General features: G+C 40.2%; 3 protein-coding genes across 3 annotated transcripts; 1 reads left to right on the plus strand and 2 right to left on the minus strand.

Moving 5' to 3' along the window:
* Positions 1-7368: 7368 nt before the first annotated feature.
* On the minus strand, positions 7369-9327 carry LOC124280359 (homeobox protein OTX1 B-like). The gene is made up of 4 exons (XM_046716266.1): positions 8673-9327; positions 8454-8555; positions 7960-8150; positions 7369-7839 (listed from the first exon to the last, which is right to left on the minus strand). Exons 1-4 carry the CDS (start codon positions 8766-8768, stop codon positions 7518-7520), a joined length of 711 nt encoding a protein of 236 aa, XP_046572222.1. The 5' UTR covers positions 8769-9327; the 3' UTR covers positions 7369-7517.
* A 1938-nt stretch (positions 9328-11265) lies between these two features.
* On the minus strand, positions 11266-12518 carry LOC124280360. Its single transcript, XM_046716267.1, has 3 exons — positions 12483-12518; positions 11710-11888; positions 11266-11590 (listed from the first exon to the last, which is right to left on the minus strand). Exons 1-3 carry the CDS (start codon positions 12516-12518, stop codon positions 11266-11268), a joined length of 540 nt encoding a protein of 179 aa, XP_046572223.1.
* Positions 12519-14757: 2239 nt separating this feature from the next.
* LOC124280361 (tubulin epsilon and delta complex protein 1-like) lies at positions 14758-19047 on the plus strand (the record flags this gene model as incomplete). The annotated part of the gene is given in 8 exon segments (XM_046716268.1): positions 14758-15141; positions 15692-15791; positions 16392-16597; positions 16809-16973; positions 18106-18204; positions 18616-18702; positions 18855-19012; positions 19014-19047. Coding segments are annotated over 8 exon segments (972 nt in total), but the record flags the coding sequence as incomplete, so codon positions are not given.
* Positions 19048-19158: the final 111 nt, after the last annotated feature.

Here is a 19158-nt window from a genome sequence, read left to right on the forward strand (position 1 = left end):
AAGCGAGGCTGGCGACGCCAACAATACGCCGCAGTCTCATATGAAACTACGCGCTTCTTTAGATACCGAGCTTAAAGCGATGATAAAAACACAATATAGTTCACTATCAATCATCTTTCCCAATGTTCACTACTCTACCGTTCCAACAACTAAAAGAGTACCGAATTTAGTTCAACGAAACGAGCTAACGAGTGAGCCGAGGCAATGGGAGAATATAGATGACGCCAGACAATGTTTTTCCACTATTGGGTCAATTTGCGTTAATACCGATAATCCTCACGTGCCTAAAGTTCGGTACGATAACTCATAGTCTTCAGTTCTGCTGGAGCCGAATAACATGAAATTACGAACTCACCCAGATTGAATATCTTCGCAGAATACCGCATGTTCTTTCCAACAAGATCAGTTACGACTTCAGCTTTAAAGCGCGAACACCGATCAGAAGATGCCGAGCTATTTCGCCCGCGGAGATCATTGTTGAAGCTCGAACAATTTTCATTGAAGATTTGGGAGACGGCACGACTCCGTATTAGCATCGGTACTGATTCATTCAAACCTGATTTCAAAACCAAATCACAATATGGGTAAAACAACAAGACGATAAACAGCGTTACCAAGAAGTGCCGAACGAGCAGAGCGAGACAAAATGGTGTCGTTATCACGAAAAGACAGATCTTTTACCAGCAATCCCACGAATTCTTCCACGTTATAGGTCGCGGAAAGCTGGTTTGCAATGCACCAAAGGCGAAGCGGCGGTAAGCATCGTGTCAATCACGAATCGTATCACCGCGATCAACATCGCGAGTTATCGATTGTTTATTTGGGACACGATGATGACATCCAAGCCCATCCGTTTACCTCCCATGCCATATCGCCCGTACCCGACCTTTCACGGCGGCCGTAATGCCAAGACAGCAGTTGCCGCAGCTCTTAAATACCTGCTCAACAGGCACGGGCCACAAAGCCGAGCCCAATTACGTTGCCAGTTTGAGCGCAACCATTTTATCGGCAAACAACACCCAGAAAGTTTGCCCGATTTACCACCGATGACTGGTGAGCATCCAGCTCAAATGACAGCGTTCATGACAGCATCATTCAGGCTTATGCAATCAAATTGTTAATCATTGCCGATATATTTTCCCGACTTCGAGCGCCACCCTGGCTAAGCGTGCGTGTCGATATGAAACGACGCGTCATCGCATCGTGCAACGTTCTACGAAACAAAAGGCAGTTGTTACCGGTTCACCTTCATTGTCATTGGTAAGATTCGGTAGACGAAGTTGGTGCAGTTTACCTGTAACGAGGCCGACAATGGCGTTCGCCACATATAGGCGTAAAGCAGTAACAATGCCACTCCGGCGATAATGATCGTTCATCGCGTTGCGAAAACAATCAAAGATGTTCAGCTAACAATAGCACTAGCGACTCATCGTTATCAAAGCGGGTGGTATACCAGAAGTCAGAATACGGCACAACACCGAAACGCCCTTACTTCAAGAGGCCGTTCGAATAGTTACCGTTCACGACGATCACCACATTAGGTTCAATCGCCTTCGAAAGATTTCACATCGTTGACGCCGTAACGAAGCAGAACAAGTCAGTAGCGTAAACGACAGAACGAACGCGCTCGTTAAACAGCAAACATTATCATCTAAACAAATGAACAAAAGCATAAACGTCGCTAATCAAATACATGAAATCATACTATCAAACCATTCATAATCATTGGTTGAATGTTGGAGGTACCATCCTTCAGTATCCGATTCCATTTTGGAGACCAATTCATCATCAACACGACGAATTATCGTAGATCAGCGCCCCCTGAGATGAAGTTGTCATCATCATTAATACCGAAATATCAGCATGGGGATAAAACCGATTTACCCTGAATAGCACGGCAGATAACATCAAGTTATTTCCACAACCACTTCATTTTGGTATGATATCATATTTCGGGCAGATACCGTTTCAGTATTTTCATTGAAATTCCACCATAAAGACCTGTTTTCGAATGCCACGCATACAGACTAATGACGTTCCAAGAGACAACAAATATCGTCAATCGGATGACACACCCACCGAAAGACCAGTTCAAGATAACGGCGTCGATCGTTCAATCAATGACTATTCATCGCGTTAGTGATGACGTGAAAGACGTCCCCAAAATCAAAGTATGAAATAACAAAACGATGCGTTCATCGCCGTTTCTCGCGCGTATTGACAATACTTCCTCGTTACTCGCGTTATCGACGCCTGTACCAGTTCAATATCTGCCCAGAATCGATCCGGTTATCATCGACGGATTATACCCGAAACAATTCGATTTCCGTTATCGTCCGTCGTCACCAGTTAGGATAATCATTGACGCAGTGAATAATGCTCGTCCGTCATTAATCTTTCGACAGAAACATTAACAATGCGATCGAGTGCCAGTTCAACTTCCCCGTTCAATACCAGAATACTTCAACTGCCCATGATCCACGATTTCAGATTACTTCAGTGTTCGATACGCGATAATTACGTCAAATGAAAATATAGTTCAACGATGAACCATCTGGCTTTCAGCCATTAATCGTATATATTGTTAGTGTTTGTTAGCGGATTGCGCATCATTAGCATGACTGCATAGCGATTCCCCAACATTGTTCCAAATCAATATCAATGTCTACGGTTGTCACGTCCGTCATCCGCCAAACGATGAAAGTCAGTCAGGTGTCGCGCCAGCACGAAAGTTATCAGAAGGTAAGACGTTTCCAGAATCGGCATAAAGCACTATTCATCAAAGTAACATTCATTTTACACAAAAATACAGGTACAGCGGCACAATCATTTTACAATAAACGCATGATCGATTCAGGCTTCGAACAACGCACGGCGCCGCGGGTATCAGCTTCGTCGCGGGTTCATTTGGCTCAACAGTACCCGGCAGCCGAAGCAGAACATTCACGTTACGCCGATACAGATGTCATTTGTACACAGCCGACAACGCTATCGTCTTCAACCACGAGCAGGTCCATCATCATTACCGCACAAAGATCACGTTATCAGCAACAATACCGATCGGTCATTATCACGATCGGTGACCATAAGAAAGTTATCAATCCCAAAATCACAGATACATATAGGTTTAAAGAATTGAAACTATCAGTTCATTCATAGAAGTTATGTTACTAACAAGCCGACGACGGCTCAAACAGCACCAAGACCAGCCAAGTCTGCCGCAAAGAGTCAGTTCTTCACCGTTGACGCAGTCTTCATAACGCACCACGTTGGTTTTGGGGATACGCCAGCTTATTTGACAAAACGAATATTTGCGATTCATCATTAACCAATCGATTACAGTCGTTCGACCACCGTTTAATTTTATCAGTTTACAACAACCAGTTATGAATTTAGTTCAACAACGAAGCTCAACAAATTGGTGAGCCGAGTGCACGCAGAAGAATACGTGAACAGTTGTTGATAATGCCAAAGTTTGATCAATGTTTTCTTCCAATTGTCGTCAATTTCATTGACAATTTCCGTTATCAATCCGGTCGCAGCCCCAGTCTTTTCGGTGCCGATAACCATAGTATGTTTGGTGTTGAATAACATGAACTAAAGTCAACATGAACTCACCCAGATTAACACTCCGCATTCGCATTCTTTCCAACAAATTAGTTACAGAAGATGCCGAGTTATTTTCGCCCGCTATATCCACGAACAGTTAGTGAGCATTCATTGCCGAATGAACGGCTCTTTTCATTTGATTTGGATGATGACGTATGACGCATACATGAAGATCATCACCCGTTATTCGGACCGAAGATTTTGTATCAGATTCACTATCGTCCTTTATTTCGTTAAAGAACCGAGAGATCGACGTATATAAACAGGCCGCTCAAAGAAATGGAATCGTTGTGAAACATTGTTTAGGTATCGGGCCGTTATCAATGCAAAGACGATCTTTAATAAAATTAAACCGAAAATAAATATAATCTCATCATTGCCATTGAAACACAGAGAAATTAGAAATTGTTGTCGGAGCCACAAAACAACTCAGCAACCATATAGATATGATCAGCAAATACCATTTCGAATCGCATCGGACGCATTTGGGGATTAAATGAGATATCAACTGGGGCATGACCGTCTTCCGTAACCCGACCTTCGCGTCACCGTTAAGACAGAAGGCGCACTTCATCGCAACCACGACGCCGAAGCCCAATATTGTCGCCGTTAGTTTAGTGGCAACATAACACTATAGTGCCGCACCATTTATTCCACGGGATTGGCGAGACTTCATTCAAAATTTATCGATAACTCATGGCCATCATTCATTTACGAACAACATTACGATACATTTCCCATCTTTATCACCCTGGTCAAGCGCAAATGGGAGATGAAGTCAAAACGCAATGGGGAAACAAGGTTATTTCGTGAAGCTCATTTTGTTACCAAACTTCTTTCCACAACATTGTATGGCGATTCCGGTAGATTTAATTGCCGTTTACGAATGTAACACGTTAACTATGTCATTTAAATGTAGTAACCATGCATGCGTTACAGAGGGCGTTGATGCAGGCGTAAACAGGTGTTATTGAAGTTTCTTACCAGTTGTTCACCTTTACCAAACAAACAAAGATAGCACTTTCTGTCAGCGGTTCAATCAGCATGGAGGCGCACGAGCCGATTGCTAACGTCCAAATAAATGCGGGAGCGGTATGTTCGAAAGAAGTCAGAAACATGCTACGGCACAACAGTCAAGGTTATCAGTCAGCCAGATTGCGCCCAGTCCGTGACGCATCATTGTCGCACTCGCCCGAAAACATTTCACACAATACGACGCCAAAATGAAGGTGAAGAGCATCAGCCGCTAAAGCGTAGCGTAAACGAAGCATCGGTCAGCCCATATCAGAACCGAACAAGTACTTCGTTGTCAGGCAAACATTCGAATAGCCCAGTCCGTCAAATGGAAAACAAAGATAACGCCAACTCAACGCCAATCGTCAATAAAAATGTGAAACCAGATAGCACCACCATATCTGTCGTGCCGCATTCGCGATGAGCGTCGAACTCATATCCATTTACACGCTTGAAAATTGTACCGAATTGGCATAAGTGGGAAAATATATCAATAATGGTCATAATTTGGTTCATAAGAAATAAGGTTGATATATCCCATGAGTTATGTCATTTGGGCTAAGGGAGTCCTCACCAATCCATGGTGAGGTAAATGGTGCAACTTTCTCGTGTTATGATGCTACCTGTCAAATGATGTTGCATATAAACTAACATCATGTAAATGGGCTTCAGGCTGTATGTCGTAGTTGCATTACACATGTTGACAGCCTGTTGATTGTTGTTGCTTTACGGGTTTAAGAATACGCCTTCTGTCTTAGCAACTTCTACCCTTGAAGGTCCAGGTTACAGAGGCGACTAACGGCATAGGGTGGTCATGCTCGCTGACTTGGTTGACACGTATCATCGTATCCCAAATGCGTAGATCGATGCTCATGATGTTGATCACTTGATTGTCTGATTCAGAATGAATTATTTACTGATCGCCGCCATATAGCTGGAATATTGCTGAGTGCGGCATTAGACAACAAACCAAGCATCCGACTTAGCAATTTCCACTGACCTGAACCTCTCTGTGACTCATGTATGTGAGTAGGGTGCACATATTTATTTTCAGTTTGAACTGTGATAAAAGATCTGTCTTTTGCATTGATAACAGCCCCATTTTCGTATGTTTCTATGATTCCATTTCTTAATTTGGCTGCTGTTTATATACGTCAATCTCTCAGTTTAACCTTTGCTATTGCGTGTTTTGGTTTTAGGAAATCAAGGACAGATAGTAGATCTAATTACAAATCTTCTTTAACTGAGTCCCGATAACGAGGTGTGGATGTATATCCATGCATTATACGTCATATCCAAATCTCAATAGAAAATTGTTCAATTTCAACAATGAATCTCCACCTAACTGATTCATTGGATTATAGCGGAGCGAAAATAGCTCAGCATCTTCTGATCGAGTGTGCCGAAATTCCCTTTGTAAAGTATGCCCCAAGTCATATGGCTTGGGTCACTGATTGGAAAGAACATGCGAAGTGTGCGAAGATGTTAATCTAGATTGGGTTCATGGTGACTTTGAAGTTCATGGTATTCAACCAAACGCAAATTTAGAAAGACTATGGGTTATCAACACCAGAAAAAGACTAGAACACATTAATGGATTAATAGCAAAATTATTAACGTAAATTGACAATAATTGGAAAAAAAACGGTGATGAAAAACTTTAGCATTATCTACTCTTGTTCACATATTCTCTACATTGCCTCAACCAATTCAAAGAATTTGTTAAACTACATTTGTTGAACTAAATTCAATTTTCTTTAAGTTTATTTGGAACTCCAAAACCTGATAAAAATTAAACGGGCGAATTAGACGAGTAACTATGAGAATGGTGGATTGAGAATGGTAGATATAAATGTGTTTTACATCATCGCTAAAGCTCAGTATCCTAAAAATAGCATGAGTGCATTATATAAGAGACCTACGTATGTGACGAGAACGGGCTCTTATCGTTTGTAGACTTGAAAACAATTCAATCTTAAGGGTACTTGTTTAGGACCATCATCGAGCTGTTAGTAACCTCTTAAATGGATAAGGCTGATAGACAATTCTAAACCTATATGTATCTATGATTTTAGGATTAATAACTTTCTTATGGTCTGATGTGTCATGACTCGTCAATGTGTACAATGTATGATCTTTGTACAGTAATATTTGAATGGACCTACTCATGGTTGAAGACTGATGCGTTGTGAATTGTCAACATGTACAAGCCTGTATTAGGCATGACATCTGTATAATAATGTATGAATGTTCCTACTTCTGGCTACCCGGAATGATATGTTCCTGTTATAAAACAAACCAAATGAACCCACGAGCAAACAAGTAATATTACCCACAGCACCGACTTTACCTAATTGTTCAAGCCTAGATGATCCGTAATTATACAGCCTTGATTGCAACGACTTTTGTATAAAATGATTGTACCTATCACTGTACCTATGTATGACTTTTGTATAAAATGATTGCACCTATCACTGTACCTATGTATGATTTTTTGTATAAAATGAATGTACCTACTGATAATGAATAAAACTGTTGAAAGAAAGTATGCCCCAGTCATGCCAGTCTTCACAAATCGACTGTTTGAATCCAAGATTCACCTGCTTCTGATGCTTTGTTACTGTATGACACCTGTGCTCATGGTTTATCGAATGGTAGTTGTGATATGCATGCTGTATAAGAACATGAAACCTGTGGTTTTAGATAATGTTTATTATCTCAGAATCATATACAGTCATACTGAAATGATACTTGCAATCCATAACGCAAACACAACAATATATACATTAATAGTAACAAAGAAAGCCAAAGATGAGTTCATCGTTGGACTGCTGTAACCATTTGACATGGAATTCATGTATACACCCGCGTGCGGCATCTGAACACAAATGTATCTAGACACCAATCTGGGGAAATGTCATGGGATCGCTTAGGCAGTTGAGGAGATAATTCTGGTGGTATGGACTTAGGGGAGAAGTGAAGTTGGACTGGCTGGAATACTCCGTCAACTGTTGCGGGCTTGGCGTGACTTGGAACGATGTTTCTGTCATCAGAGGTGGGTAGTGAAGAGAACTCTGGACAGGCCGTGTACTGGATACTGCGTCAGTGAGTGCGCTGTAGACGTTGTGAGATGATGGAAACATCAAGGGGTTGTAGACTGGGTCATAGTCCGTCAGTGAGGAGTGTCCGGATCCGGTGCTGGGCAGGTAGTGAAGACTGAAGCACAAGAAAGTGTTGTAAGCACGAGAGTGACGGGAGAGTGTGTCGAAGCTACTCAGAGCATAATGCACTTGCGAAACTAACTGATGAACGTATGGTCGTTTGGTGTGTACTTACTTTGATTTGGGTTTGTCTTTCACGTCATCTTTCTTGATAGTCGTCGGTGGTGTGAGCACGTGACACTTGTCCGTTGCCGTTATGTCACGGGACTGTGATGTTTCTTGTTGATACAGTTGCTGTCTCATCCAGTTGACGTGAGCACCTTTAGACTGTCTCTTGAACTTGGAACGTCGGTTCTGAAACCAGATCTGTATGCCACGATGTGGCCACTTATATTAAGACATTCCAAAAACACAAGGTCTCTTGTATGGGTTGGAGTGGGGTTTTTCCAATGAGGAAACGATATCTGAAACAATTATTTATACCCGAAATATGATACCATACAAGTAAATTAGTTGAGAAATTAGCCCAGTGGTATATCTGCTGGCAACTACGTGTTTTTATTAGGGTAAATGAGTTTTAACCCATACTGATATTTCAGATATATGATGTATTGTACGACCAACTACGATCAAGTATAAGAGTCATTGGGGATTTGCTCATCCACCTACCGATAGTCTATCTACGTCGATGTTGATGGTGTTGGAGAGATCCTCCAAAATGGAGCTGTCAGGATACTGAGAGGACAGGAACACCTTCTCCAGCTGGCTCAACTGTGGATATGAATGGTGCAGATGAAATCTGGTTTCACATGTATTTTGTGTGGTTAGCGTTAGGTTAGCGTTTATGCTTTGTTTTCCATTTGACGTTTGGAGTAATGAAATGTTTACCTGACTAGCAGAGTACTTGATTCGGTTCCTGGCCGGAACGATTGTCTTGTTTACGCTACTCTTGCTTGGCTTGGTGTCGGGGCTCTTCACCTTCATTTTGGCGTCGTAATTGTGTAGAAATCTTTCAAAGGGCGAATTGCGACTAATGTGAAGATGATCGTCGTGACAAGTTTAGCTGGTTCAGATGAGCGCAGATCTGTGACTGATGCCTGAAGTAGGAGCGTTTCAGTATTTATTACCGTAGCATGACTTTCGGACTTCTTTCAAGTCGACCCCCATACACCACCCACTCATTACTCCCACATTTGTGTTGTTAGCAATCAGGAATTAGTCCTTCATGCATAGCCGCCATGCTGTTTAAGCTGGAACATCTTGATTGTTTTCACAGCTATGAGAAATATATCTTTGTTTGTTTAATTAAAAAGGTAGCAGTCGTAGATGAGGTAGCTGTACATTAAAGAAGTCTCCGCCGGGTGAGCGTGTACTCACTTACCTGTCAAAACTTTACACCTGCATCAAAGAGGCCGCCCTACGTAGCACACATGCATGGACACTACATTTAAATGGCCTCGTTCTTTGTGTTACAATTTCATAAACAAACACAGGCAACAATTCACAAATCCTACCGAGGAATCCTTATAATGTGTGGAAGGGACAGACATTAACGAAAGAATAGGCTTCACGAGAACAGCCTTTTTTCCAGTAAAGACGCTATATAGTCGTGATGACCGTCGAACGCATATCCATTTACACAATTGTCAGACGACAACAACATTAGAATCTATGTCAAAACGTCGCCTCCATAGAATAAAAGAAGTTGTATATCCATAATAATTGTCATTATTCTTCCTCTCAGTATCCTGACAGCTCCATCCTGGAGGATCTCTCCAACACCATCAACATCGACGTCATTAATATATTGAACAAGAAATGTTTCTATGTATCTTTACTGTGTATCGTTTGACAGCGGATAGAAAGGAGTGTTTCAATAATTTCTATATTGGGCAATACTAGTACAAAAACACATTTGAAAAGGATTTCGAATATTAAGAGTTTAATGTAGTTGTAACATCGGTTTGAAGCAGCAATTTCAGAGGGATTAAACGACTGACCAACATGATGACGATCTTTCTGTTGAATGTTGACGTGAACTAGTCTCCAGAAAAATAACTTCACTTTAAACTATCTCTTATGTATTTGACAATAGTGTTATTCTTCAACGGTTTTCATTAAAAGGTTGTTTTACCTCTTTTTAGAGATTGTTTTAACCAACAAACCCACTCTGCTTTTTCAAAGTGCACATTTAAATTGTGCCATCAGTGATTGGCACTATTGGGTAAGCACGGTCTTTAGGGATAAAGTTATTAAATCCCGACGGCGCGAAACAATGCCGAAGCTTGACAACATTGATAATAGGCTGGGCGCGTATACTATATGGACTTGCCTGCCGAACGCTGTAACGAAAAGCTGAATCATATAGAGATTTCTGCAGGATTCTGCACAACTGATTACGTCACTGGCCAATACAGAAAGTGCACTTACAATCATGCATGACTTTGAACGTATATTACTTTAAATTATTCCAGTAATTATAAAATTGTGTCTCATTTGATGACTTTGAGATATAGATTTACATAATGTTCTCAGTAACCCCACATCGTTCGAAGACAGAAGCCTAATACGAGTAGATATTCGGTTTATGCCAGTTTACATTTTAGGCAGGTAGATGTTCTTACAGGAATTACATATTAAGATAAAATGATAAATTCATGTTCATCCCCAAATTACAAAGTAAACAAAAACGTTAACTTAAATCTAACCCTAACCATCTTCCTTCGTTAATGTTCAGCCTGAGAAACCCCGTCGTCAGTCTATGTCAATATATTACCCTGTTTTCCTTATCTGTTAGAAAGGTTTTTGTATTGATACCATTTCCATTTTCGGATGTTGATGTGATTTCGTTTCTTATCTCTGGCTGCTGACCATCTCTCAGTTGAGCCTTCGCTATTGCATGTCTTGGCTTTAGGAATCAACGACAGATAGTAGATCTAATTACAAATCTTCTTTTAACCGAGCCCCCGCTGGCGAGGAGAAGACGTATATTCATACTCTATATGTAATTTCAATCAATAGGAAATTGTTCATTTTCAACAATGAATCTCCATCAAACCGATTCATTTGATTAAAGGGTCGAAAATGGCGCCGACATTCGCTTTTGCAAGAAGCACGTGTCCCACTCATGCCAGTGTACACAAACTGAGAGTTTGAATCCAAGATTCACCTGTTTATGATACCTTGCTTCTGTATGACACCTGAGTAGGCAGTTTACTATATGAAAAGTTGTGATATGCATGCTGTATAATAACATGAAACGTAATAGTTTTTAGATAATGTTTATTATCTTAGAATCATATACAGTCATATTGAAATTATACTTGCAATCCATAACAAAAACATAACAATATATATATTAATAGTAACAAAGCAAGCCAAAGATGAGTTCATCATTGGACTGCTGTAACCAATTGACATGGAATACATTTATACACACACCGGCGTGCTGCATCATAACACGAATGTGTCCCTGGGAGATCTAGACACCGATCTGGGGGAATGTCATGGGATCGCTAAGGCAGTTGAGAAGATAATTCTGGTGGTATGGACTTAAGGGAGAGCTGAAGTTGGTCTGGTTGGAATACTCCGTCCACTGTTGCGGGCTTGGCGTGACTTGGAACGATGTTTCTGTCATCAGATGTGGGTAGTGAAGAGAACTCTGCTGGACAGGCCGTGTACTGGATACTGCGTCAGTGAGAGCGCTGTAGACGTTGTGAGATGATGGGAGCATCCTGGGATTGTAGACGGGGTCGTAGTCCGTCAGTGAGGAGTATCCGGGTCCGGTGCTGGGCAGGTAGTGAAGACTGAAGCACAAGAAAATGTTGTGAGCACGAGAGTGACAGAAGAGTGTGTCAAGCTATTCAGAGCACCATACACTTGCAAAACTAACTGATGAATATATGGTCGTTTGGTGTGTACTTACTTTGATTTGGGTTTGTCTTTCACGTCATCTTTCTTGACAGCCGTCGGTGGTGTGAGCACGTGACACTTGTCCGTTGCCGTTAAGTCACGTGGCTGTGATGTTTCTTGTTGATACAGTTGCTGTCTCATCCAGTTGACGTGAGCACCTTTAGACTGTCTCTTGAACTTGGAACGTCGGTTCTGAAACCAGATCTGTATGCCACGATGTGGCCACTTATATTAAGACATTTCAAAAACACAAGGTCTCTTGTATGGGTTGGAGTGGGGTTTTTACCAATGAGGAAACGATATCTGAAACAATTATTTATACCCGAAATATGATACCATACAAAGTAATTTAGTTGAGAAATTAGCCCAGTGGTATATATCTGCTGGCAACTACGTGTTTTTATTAGGGTAAATGAGTTTTATCCCATCCTGATATTTCAGATATATGATGTATTGTACGACCAACTTCGATCAAGTATAAGAGTCATTGGGGATTTGCTCATCCACCTACCGATAGTCTCTACGTCGATGTTGATGGTGTTGAGAGATCCTCAAGATGGAGCTGTCAGGATACTGAGAGGACAGGAACACCTTCTCCAGCTGGCTCAACTGTGGATATGAATGGTGCAGATGAAATCTGGTTTCACATGTATTTTGTGTGATTAGCGTTAGGTTAGCGTTTATGCTTTGTTTTCCATTTGACGTTTGGAGTAATGAAATGTTTACCTGACTAGAAGAGTATTTTGATTCGGTTCCTGGCCGGAACGATTGTCTTGTTTACGCTACTTGCTTGGCCTGGTGTCGGGGCTCTTTCACCTTCATTTTGGCGTCGTAATTGTGTAGAAATCTTTCAAAGGGCAAATTGCGAATAATGTGAAGATGATCGTCGTGACAAGTTTAGCTGGTTCAGATGAGCGCAGATCTGTGACTGATGCCTGAAGTAGGAGCGTTGCAGTATTTATTACCGTAGCATGACTTTCGGACTTCTTTCAAGTCGACCCCCATACACCACCCACTCATTACTCCCACATTTGTGTTGTTAGCAATCAGGAATTAGTCCTTCATGCATAGCCGCCATGCTGTTTAAGCTGGAACATCTTGATTGTTTTCACAGCTATGAGAAATATATCTTTGTTTGTTTAATTAAAAAGGTAGCGGTCGTAGATGAGGTAGCTGTACATTAAAGAAGTCTCCGCCGGGTGAGCGTGTACTCACTTACCTGTCAAAACTTTACACCTGCATCAAAGAGGCCGCCCTACGTAGCACACATGCATGGACACTACATTTAAATGGCCTCGTTCTTTGTGTTACAATTTCATAAACAAACACAGGCAACAATTCACAAATCCTACCGAGGAATCCTTATAATGTGTGGAAGGGACAGACATTAACGAAAGAATAGGCTTCACGAGAACAGCCTTTTTTCCAGTAAAGACGCTATATAGTCGTGATGACCGTCGAACGCATATCCATTTACACAATTGTCAGATGACAACAACATTAGAATCTATGTCAAAACGTCGCCTCCACAGAATAAAAGAAGTTGTATATCCATAATAATTGTCATTATTCTTCCTCTCAGTATCCTGACAGCTCCATCCTGGAGGATCTCTCCAACACCATCAACATCGACGTCATTAATATATTGAACAAGAAATGTTTCTATGTATCGGTACTGTGTATCGTTTGACAGCGGATAGAAAGGAGTGTTTCAATAATATCTATATTGGGCAATACTAGTACATAAACACATTTGAAAAGGATTTCGAATATTAAGAGTTTAATGTAGTTGTAACATCGGTTTGAAGGAAGCAATTTCAGAGGGATTGTAAACAACGACTGACCAACATGATGACGATCTTTCTGTTGAATGTTGACGTGAACTAGTCTCCAGAAAAATAACTTCACTTTAAGCTATCTCTTATGTATTTGACAATAGTGTTATTCTTCAACGGTTTTCATTAAAAGGTTGTTTTACCTCTTTTAGAGATTGTTTTAACCAACAAACCCACTCTGCTTTTTCAAAGTGCACATTTAAATTGTGCCATCAGTGATTGGCACTATTGGGTAAGCACGGTCTTTAGGGATAAAGTTATTAAATCCCGACGGCGCGAAACAATGCCGAAGCTTGACAACATTGATAATAGGCTGGGCGCGTATACTATATGGACTTGCCTGCCGAACGCTGTAACGAAAAGCTGAATCATATAGAGATTTCTGCAGGATTCTGCACAACTGATTAGGTCACTGGCCGATACAGAAAGTGCACTTACAATCATGCATGACTTTGAACGTATATTACTTTAAATTATTCCAGTAATTATAAAATTGTGTCTCATTTGATGACTTTGAGATATAGATTTACATAATGTTCTCAGTAACCCCACATCGTTCGAAGACAGAAGCCTAATACGAGTAGATATTCGGTTTATGCCAGTTTACATTTTAGGCAGGTATAGATGTTCTTACAGGAATTACATATTAAGATAAAATGATAAATTCATGTTCATCCCCAAATTACAAAGAAGACAAAAACGTTAACTTAAATCTAACCCTAACCATCTTCCTTCGTTAATGTTCAGCCTAAGAAGCCCCGTCGTCAGTCTATGTCAATATATATTAAGTACCCTGTTTTCCTTATCTGTTAGAAAGGTGACATATTTCTATGCAAATGCTGTGTATGCTCATATAATAAATCGTTCTCCCCTGTAAATTCCTCTTAATTATTTTACTGTAAATATGGTTTGCCTTTCGTGTACATTTTATCATGTCAGTTATGTGTACCTCATTATAAAGAAGCTATTTGACATTCATAAGACTCTCTTCCTTGTGTGAGTTATTGTTCAGTTATTTGTTATATTTTTGTTTATAACGTTAAGTAACATTTGCATTTCGTATACCCGACGAGAATTTCGATCACTTATCATATATATTCGTAACAAGTGAGTTTTGAGCACCACTGTCTGTGGATAAACACTTTCCCCTTCTAACGAAACAGACGAGTGAAACGAGTCGCGATCACATGCGCGCTATAACGGGGTGTTGGCGTTAACGGTTCCTGTGTGATACCCAGCAGGGACTTTACGTTATCAAGCATTATTTCCACATTTGATTGATACTGAGTTCTACTTTGTTGTGGTTCTATGGATAAAAGCAAGTCAGCCAAGGAGAGATATTGTGTTAGGACATCACGTACTAAGTAATATTCTGTGAGAGCATTATGAAAGCGTCTTCTCTCTGTAACCGGAAGTGCTAAATAACTGGTAAACAAACGTTCAGACACAGTCAATATGTGACCGTTTTCAAACACCTCTTAATAACCATGTCTGGGTCAACTCAAGTAAGGGAAACCATAGAACTGCTATCAACAATACTGAACGAAAATGGAGCATCACTTGTCACCGCAGAAACATTTCGCTTGGCAAAGTTCAACAATTACGAAGCGGTGAGATTTTCGCGGAAACCTAGACTAAGGCTTAGTCTCTGAATATATATAATTTAGATAGTAACAAACAAGCCCATTTATATTGAAAAGGAGCCCTAGTTGGACCAGAGATTCAGAACCTGAACCTGAGGAAATCTAGACTTGCTTTATTTAGGGCTTTAGCACTGCAGATAGGGCTTGGCAGTAGGGAAATTAATGTGGTTCAGGGACTGTGAGACAGACTAGTTGAAACCCTGCTTCAAAATCTGGGTGCAGACTGAAACAACACCCAAAACGTCACCGATTGTGAAATATATATATCGCTTTTACTTATAACCCATTTATAATGATGTTAAACACGATTTTATGTAGTACTATTTAGGGCCGGTATGTATGTTTAGTCTTGGTAATTGTGATTAAAACGTGTTGTTTGTCTTGTCATCTTACTTAACTTGTGATAAATGATCTGACAGTATCCTGTCATGCCTTTTAAATGCAGTAAACGGATAACAACACCTTGTTTATTGCACAGGGCAACTTTTCAATGTAGATTCTTATGCCGTTGTTACAGACACCCGCATTGTGGAAGCTGTTGTTTGAGCTGGTATACTTCAGCAATTATGGAGTAGTTGACGACTCTGCTGTCAAGGCCCAGAGGCAGCTTTCAGACGGTGAGGTCATACGTTATGAACATGACGATTGCTATGTTTTCCTTTTTCACGTTTTCTACAGCTGAGAAATACACACTTCATATGATTGTATTCCATGCTTGTTTTAGGATTATACCAGAACGTTAATGTGAGAAGAAAATGACATGCTGAATGTGGTAGACACGATGGTCCAACAGTGTGTCTGGGAATGGAATTATTCACAATATCTCCTGTTCCAAAGGGTGATAGCATAGAGCAATAGATCCCAAACTGTTTGAACTGGAATATGGTCATGCTCAGCTGCATACTTCATTTCTTGGTACAGTCAACCACTGGTTCATGATCTGTTACAGACAAAATTATGTCATAGTCGAATGTCTTGAAACAGGCCTTCTCTGTTCTTGAATTGAAAAGTGGTATAGAATCAGATGTTTACAAAAAGGGATCTAATCCTCACTTGGTAAATTGATAACAAACAAATCAGGTTGGAAAGGATTCAAATTGCCCTCTTGTCACAATTCAGTCATTTGCAACCACTTATAATCACTATAAACAAAGTCCACACAGTTTCTACAATTGTATAACAATTCTTTATGTGTACATTGACTGCTTTCTTCACAGAGGAGAAGTGTGTTCTTGTCAAGCGAGAACTACAAAGTCGTGGTTACATGTCACATGACTTTGCTCACTTGCCAAATGATGCCTCAAGGGGAAGTCGCGAACTATTGCTGGCTATGGCATGGCTGGTGTGTAAAGAGACATTGATTGAGAGGTTCATGGACAAGTGTACGTCTCCTTTGGATGAAAACATCTCACAGTGGTGTAAGGTGAGGAAAATCAGACTTACAGATTTTCTCCACATGCAAAGCAGATTTCCATCAGATGATGTCCTTGGAGACATTAAACCCTCAGTTAACACATGAACACACACAGAGGTGCGCATGCTCATGCACACAAACACACACAGACAACTTTTGCGTAGTTTGTGATCAAGGTAGATTCTTACCATGTACATAAGCATGCACTGTGTGTTTGTAGGAGTGGCCTAATTCTGCTTGTGATTTGGGCCCTACTGCCAAGGGAGATTCAGCTGCCCCAGCTGGTGAGAGAGTACAGAGGCTACTAGTGCTGAATAGTAAACTGCGACTCAACCTTCGGCGAATGTACGCAGCTCAGCAACATGAGGCTAAGCTTCTAAACAAGGTTTGTTTTAATTTACTATTTCAGTTTAGAATGGATGAGTTGAAAACCATCAGTGATATTATTTTGTAATTGCAAGAATGAAAGAAATTATGTTTGAGTTAAAAATATGTTATTGCTACTTGTACTGGAAGTATTTTACCATTTTCTGCTTCAGTATACACAATATACTAAGTCTAAGAATATCATTCTTTGACATCAGTAATATTCCTGAATGTAACTTCAATTTTGATGTCACAATAAATACTTTGTTCACCTCACATTTTCAAAGTCAATTACATGAGCACCATTTGTACGGACAACATCACAATATATATGTTGATAAACCTGATAAAGGTTACACAGTAGTTCAAATTTATAACTTTCAAGTGACAAGTTTATTCTGTGTAGAGGCCTCAAGGCCAAGAGCACATACATATACAGAATAATGGTTGCGCATACAAAAGTTTTGGATACATAATTAAGTAAGTAGGTTTCTCTTAAGGAATATATATAGCAAGGTTTTTACATGTTTCACATTTTTTGGTGACAAGAGTTGGTATAACTTATTCTTAGAGGGGAATGTGTGATAGAAACGGGGGTATAAGCTGCTCCCTCAAATCTTCATAACATGGACACACTAATATCAGGTGGAATTCATCTTCTATAATATTCATGTTAACTTTAGAACAAATACATTGAGTACATTCGATGTCATTATCTCAATTTACTCACTTTTACCTTATTAGACTGGAAACGTAGTGTGTAGTATATACGGAGTAAATCTTTGTTACTGAACAATGTTATTACATATTTCTCTGTATCTAACAGAGATTTAAAGTTAGATTAAAATGATAATCACTCCGACCTGACAGCTTATCATGCCATTCTTGAAATTGAATGTCTACACATCTTTGGGAAAACATACTCATAAATATTTTATGATCATCAAAATCCTGTGCGTAATCCAGACATAGGAAAATCCTGTTAGAAATAAAGTCTCACGAGAAGTCCAGTTACCCAATTTATCTTTCCATTGTTATGAAAGATCTTTAACATATTATAGCAAGCTTTGGGATATCACCCTTAACGCATACATAAGAGTCTGCACCAATAGCTGACACAGCGACTGAAATATTTGTAACTTTCATTTCAGATTGAAAACACCACCACAGGGATATCACTCCGAAAGAACCGTGACAATTTATCGGTGTTAGAAGTCCATTTGCTGAGGCACCCACATCTGCTGAAACGAGTAATGGATTGCTATTGTTTATTTAAATAAAACATAACATTATGTTGATGGTTCTAATCTTAGGAACCGTTAATAATTTATGGCTAGGGGGTGATGATGATGTTTGTGGAGAAGCATGTACAATGTGAATCTCACTCTCTCTCACACACACACACACCTACCCAGAACAAAATGGGTGGCACACTCCCTTAAAAATCATTAACACACACCCTACCCCCTCACACTCTCTCTCTCTCTCTCATCATCAACACACACGTACACACATATGCACTGATGTGCATTTGTCAAAAGACAAATAAAGATTCCCTTTTTGAATAAAAATGGGAATCCTTGAGAAACCTTGCCCTTGTGAGAATTTTCATCTGCATGATAATTCAATTACATATCCTGCTTGTGTTTTATCATATTTAGATGCTGGTGCTGCTTGATAAGGACAATGAAAGCCTCCAGAACCTGATGAACTGGCGACAACATGAAGACATATTTTGGAAGTGGATGGTAAGCTGGCATTGCTCACAAGTAATCTTTTAAAGCAATCATTTGTTTTTGTTTTTAACTCATGGGAATGATTTCCATAGATGTAGGTACCAAATACATTCTTGTGAACCCATGTCAATGTTTTTCACATTATAGTAATTCCTTACTTCCAGGACAGTGTCCTTGACCTGAAGGTGAAGGCTGCAGCAGAAGACCGAGACCATAGTGAGGCTGGGGTCTGGTGCTATTTATCTTCAGACTCACTTGATGGACCTGTACAGATGCAGCTGGCTAGACAGCAGCTAGTACAGTCCATCCTCAGCTATGAGCAGCATACAGAACCTGGAACAGCTGTGGGATACAAAGGTAGTTATGCGTTTAGGTTCGATTCTCTCTGATTTTAAGATATCAGTGCCTAGTTTTCAGTATAGCCTGTGTTGTTCTGAGCCAAATGATAGAAGGTTACAAGTCAGATAC

This window comes from Haliotis rubra, unplaced genomic scaffold (genome assembly GCF_003918875.1).
Source record: "Haliotis rubra isolate DU_JTF1 unplaced genomic scaffold, ASM391887v1 Scf2655, whole genome shotgun sequence".
Classification (NCBI taxonomy): domain Eukaryota; kingdom Metazoa; phylum Mollusca; class Gastropoda; order Lepetellida; family Haliotidae; genus Haliotis; species Haliotis rubra.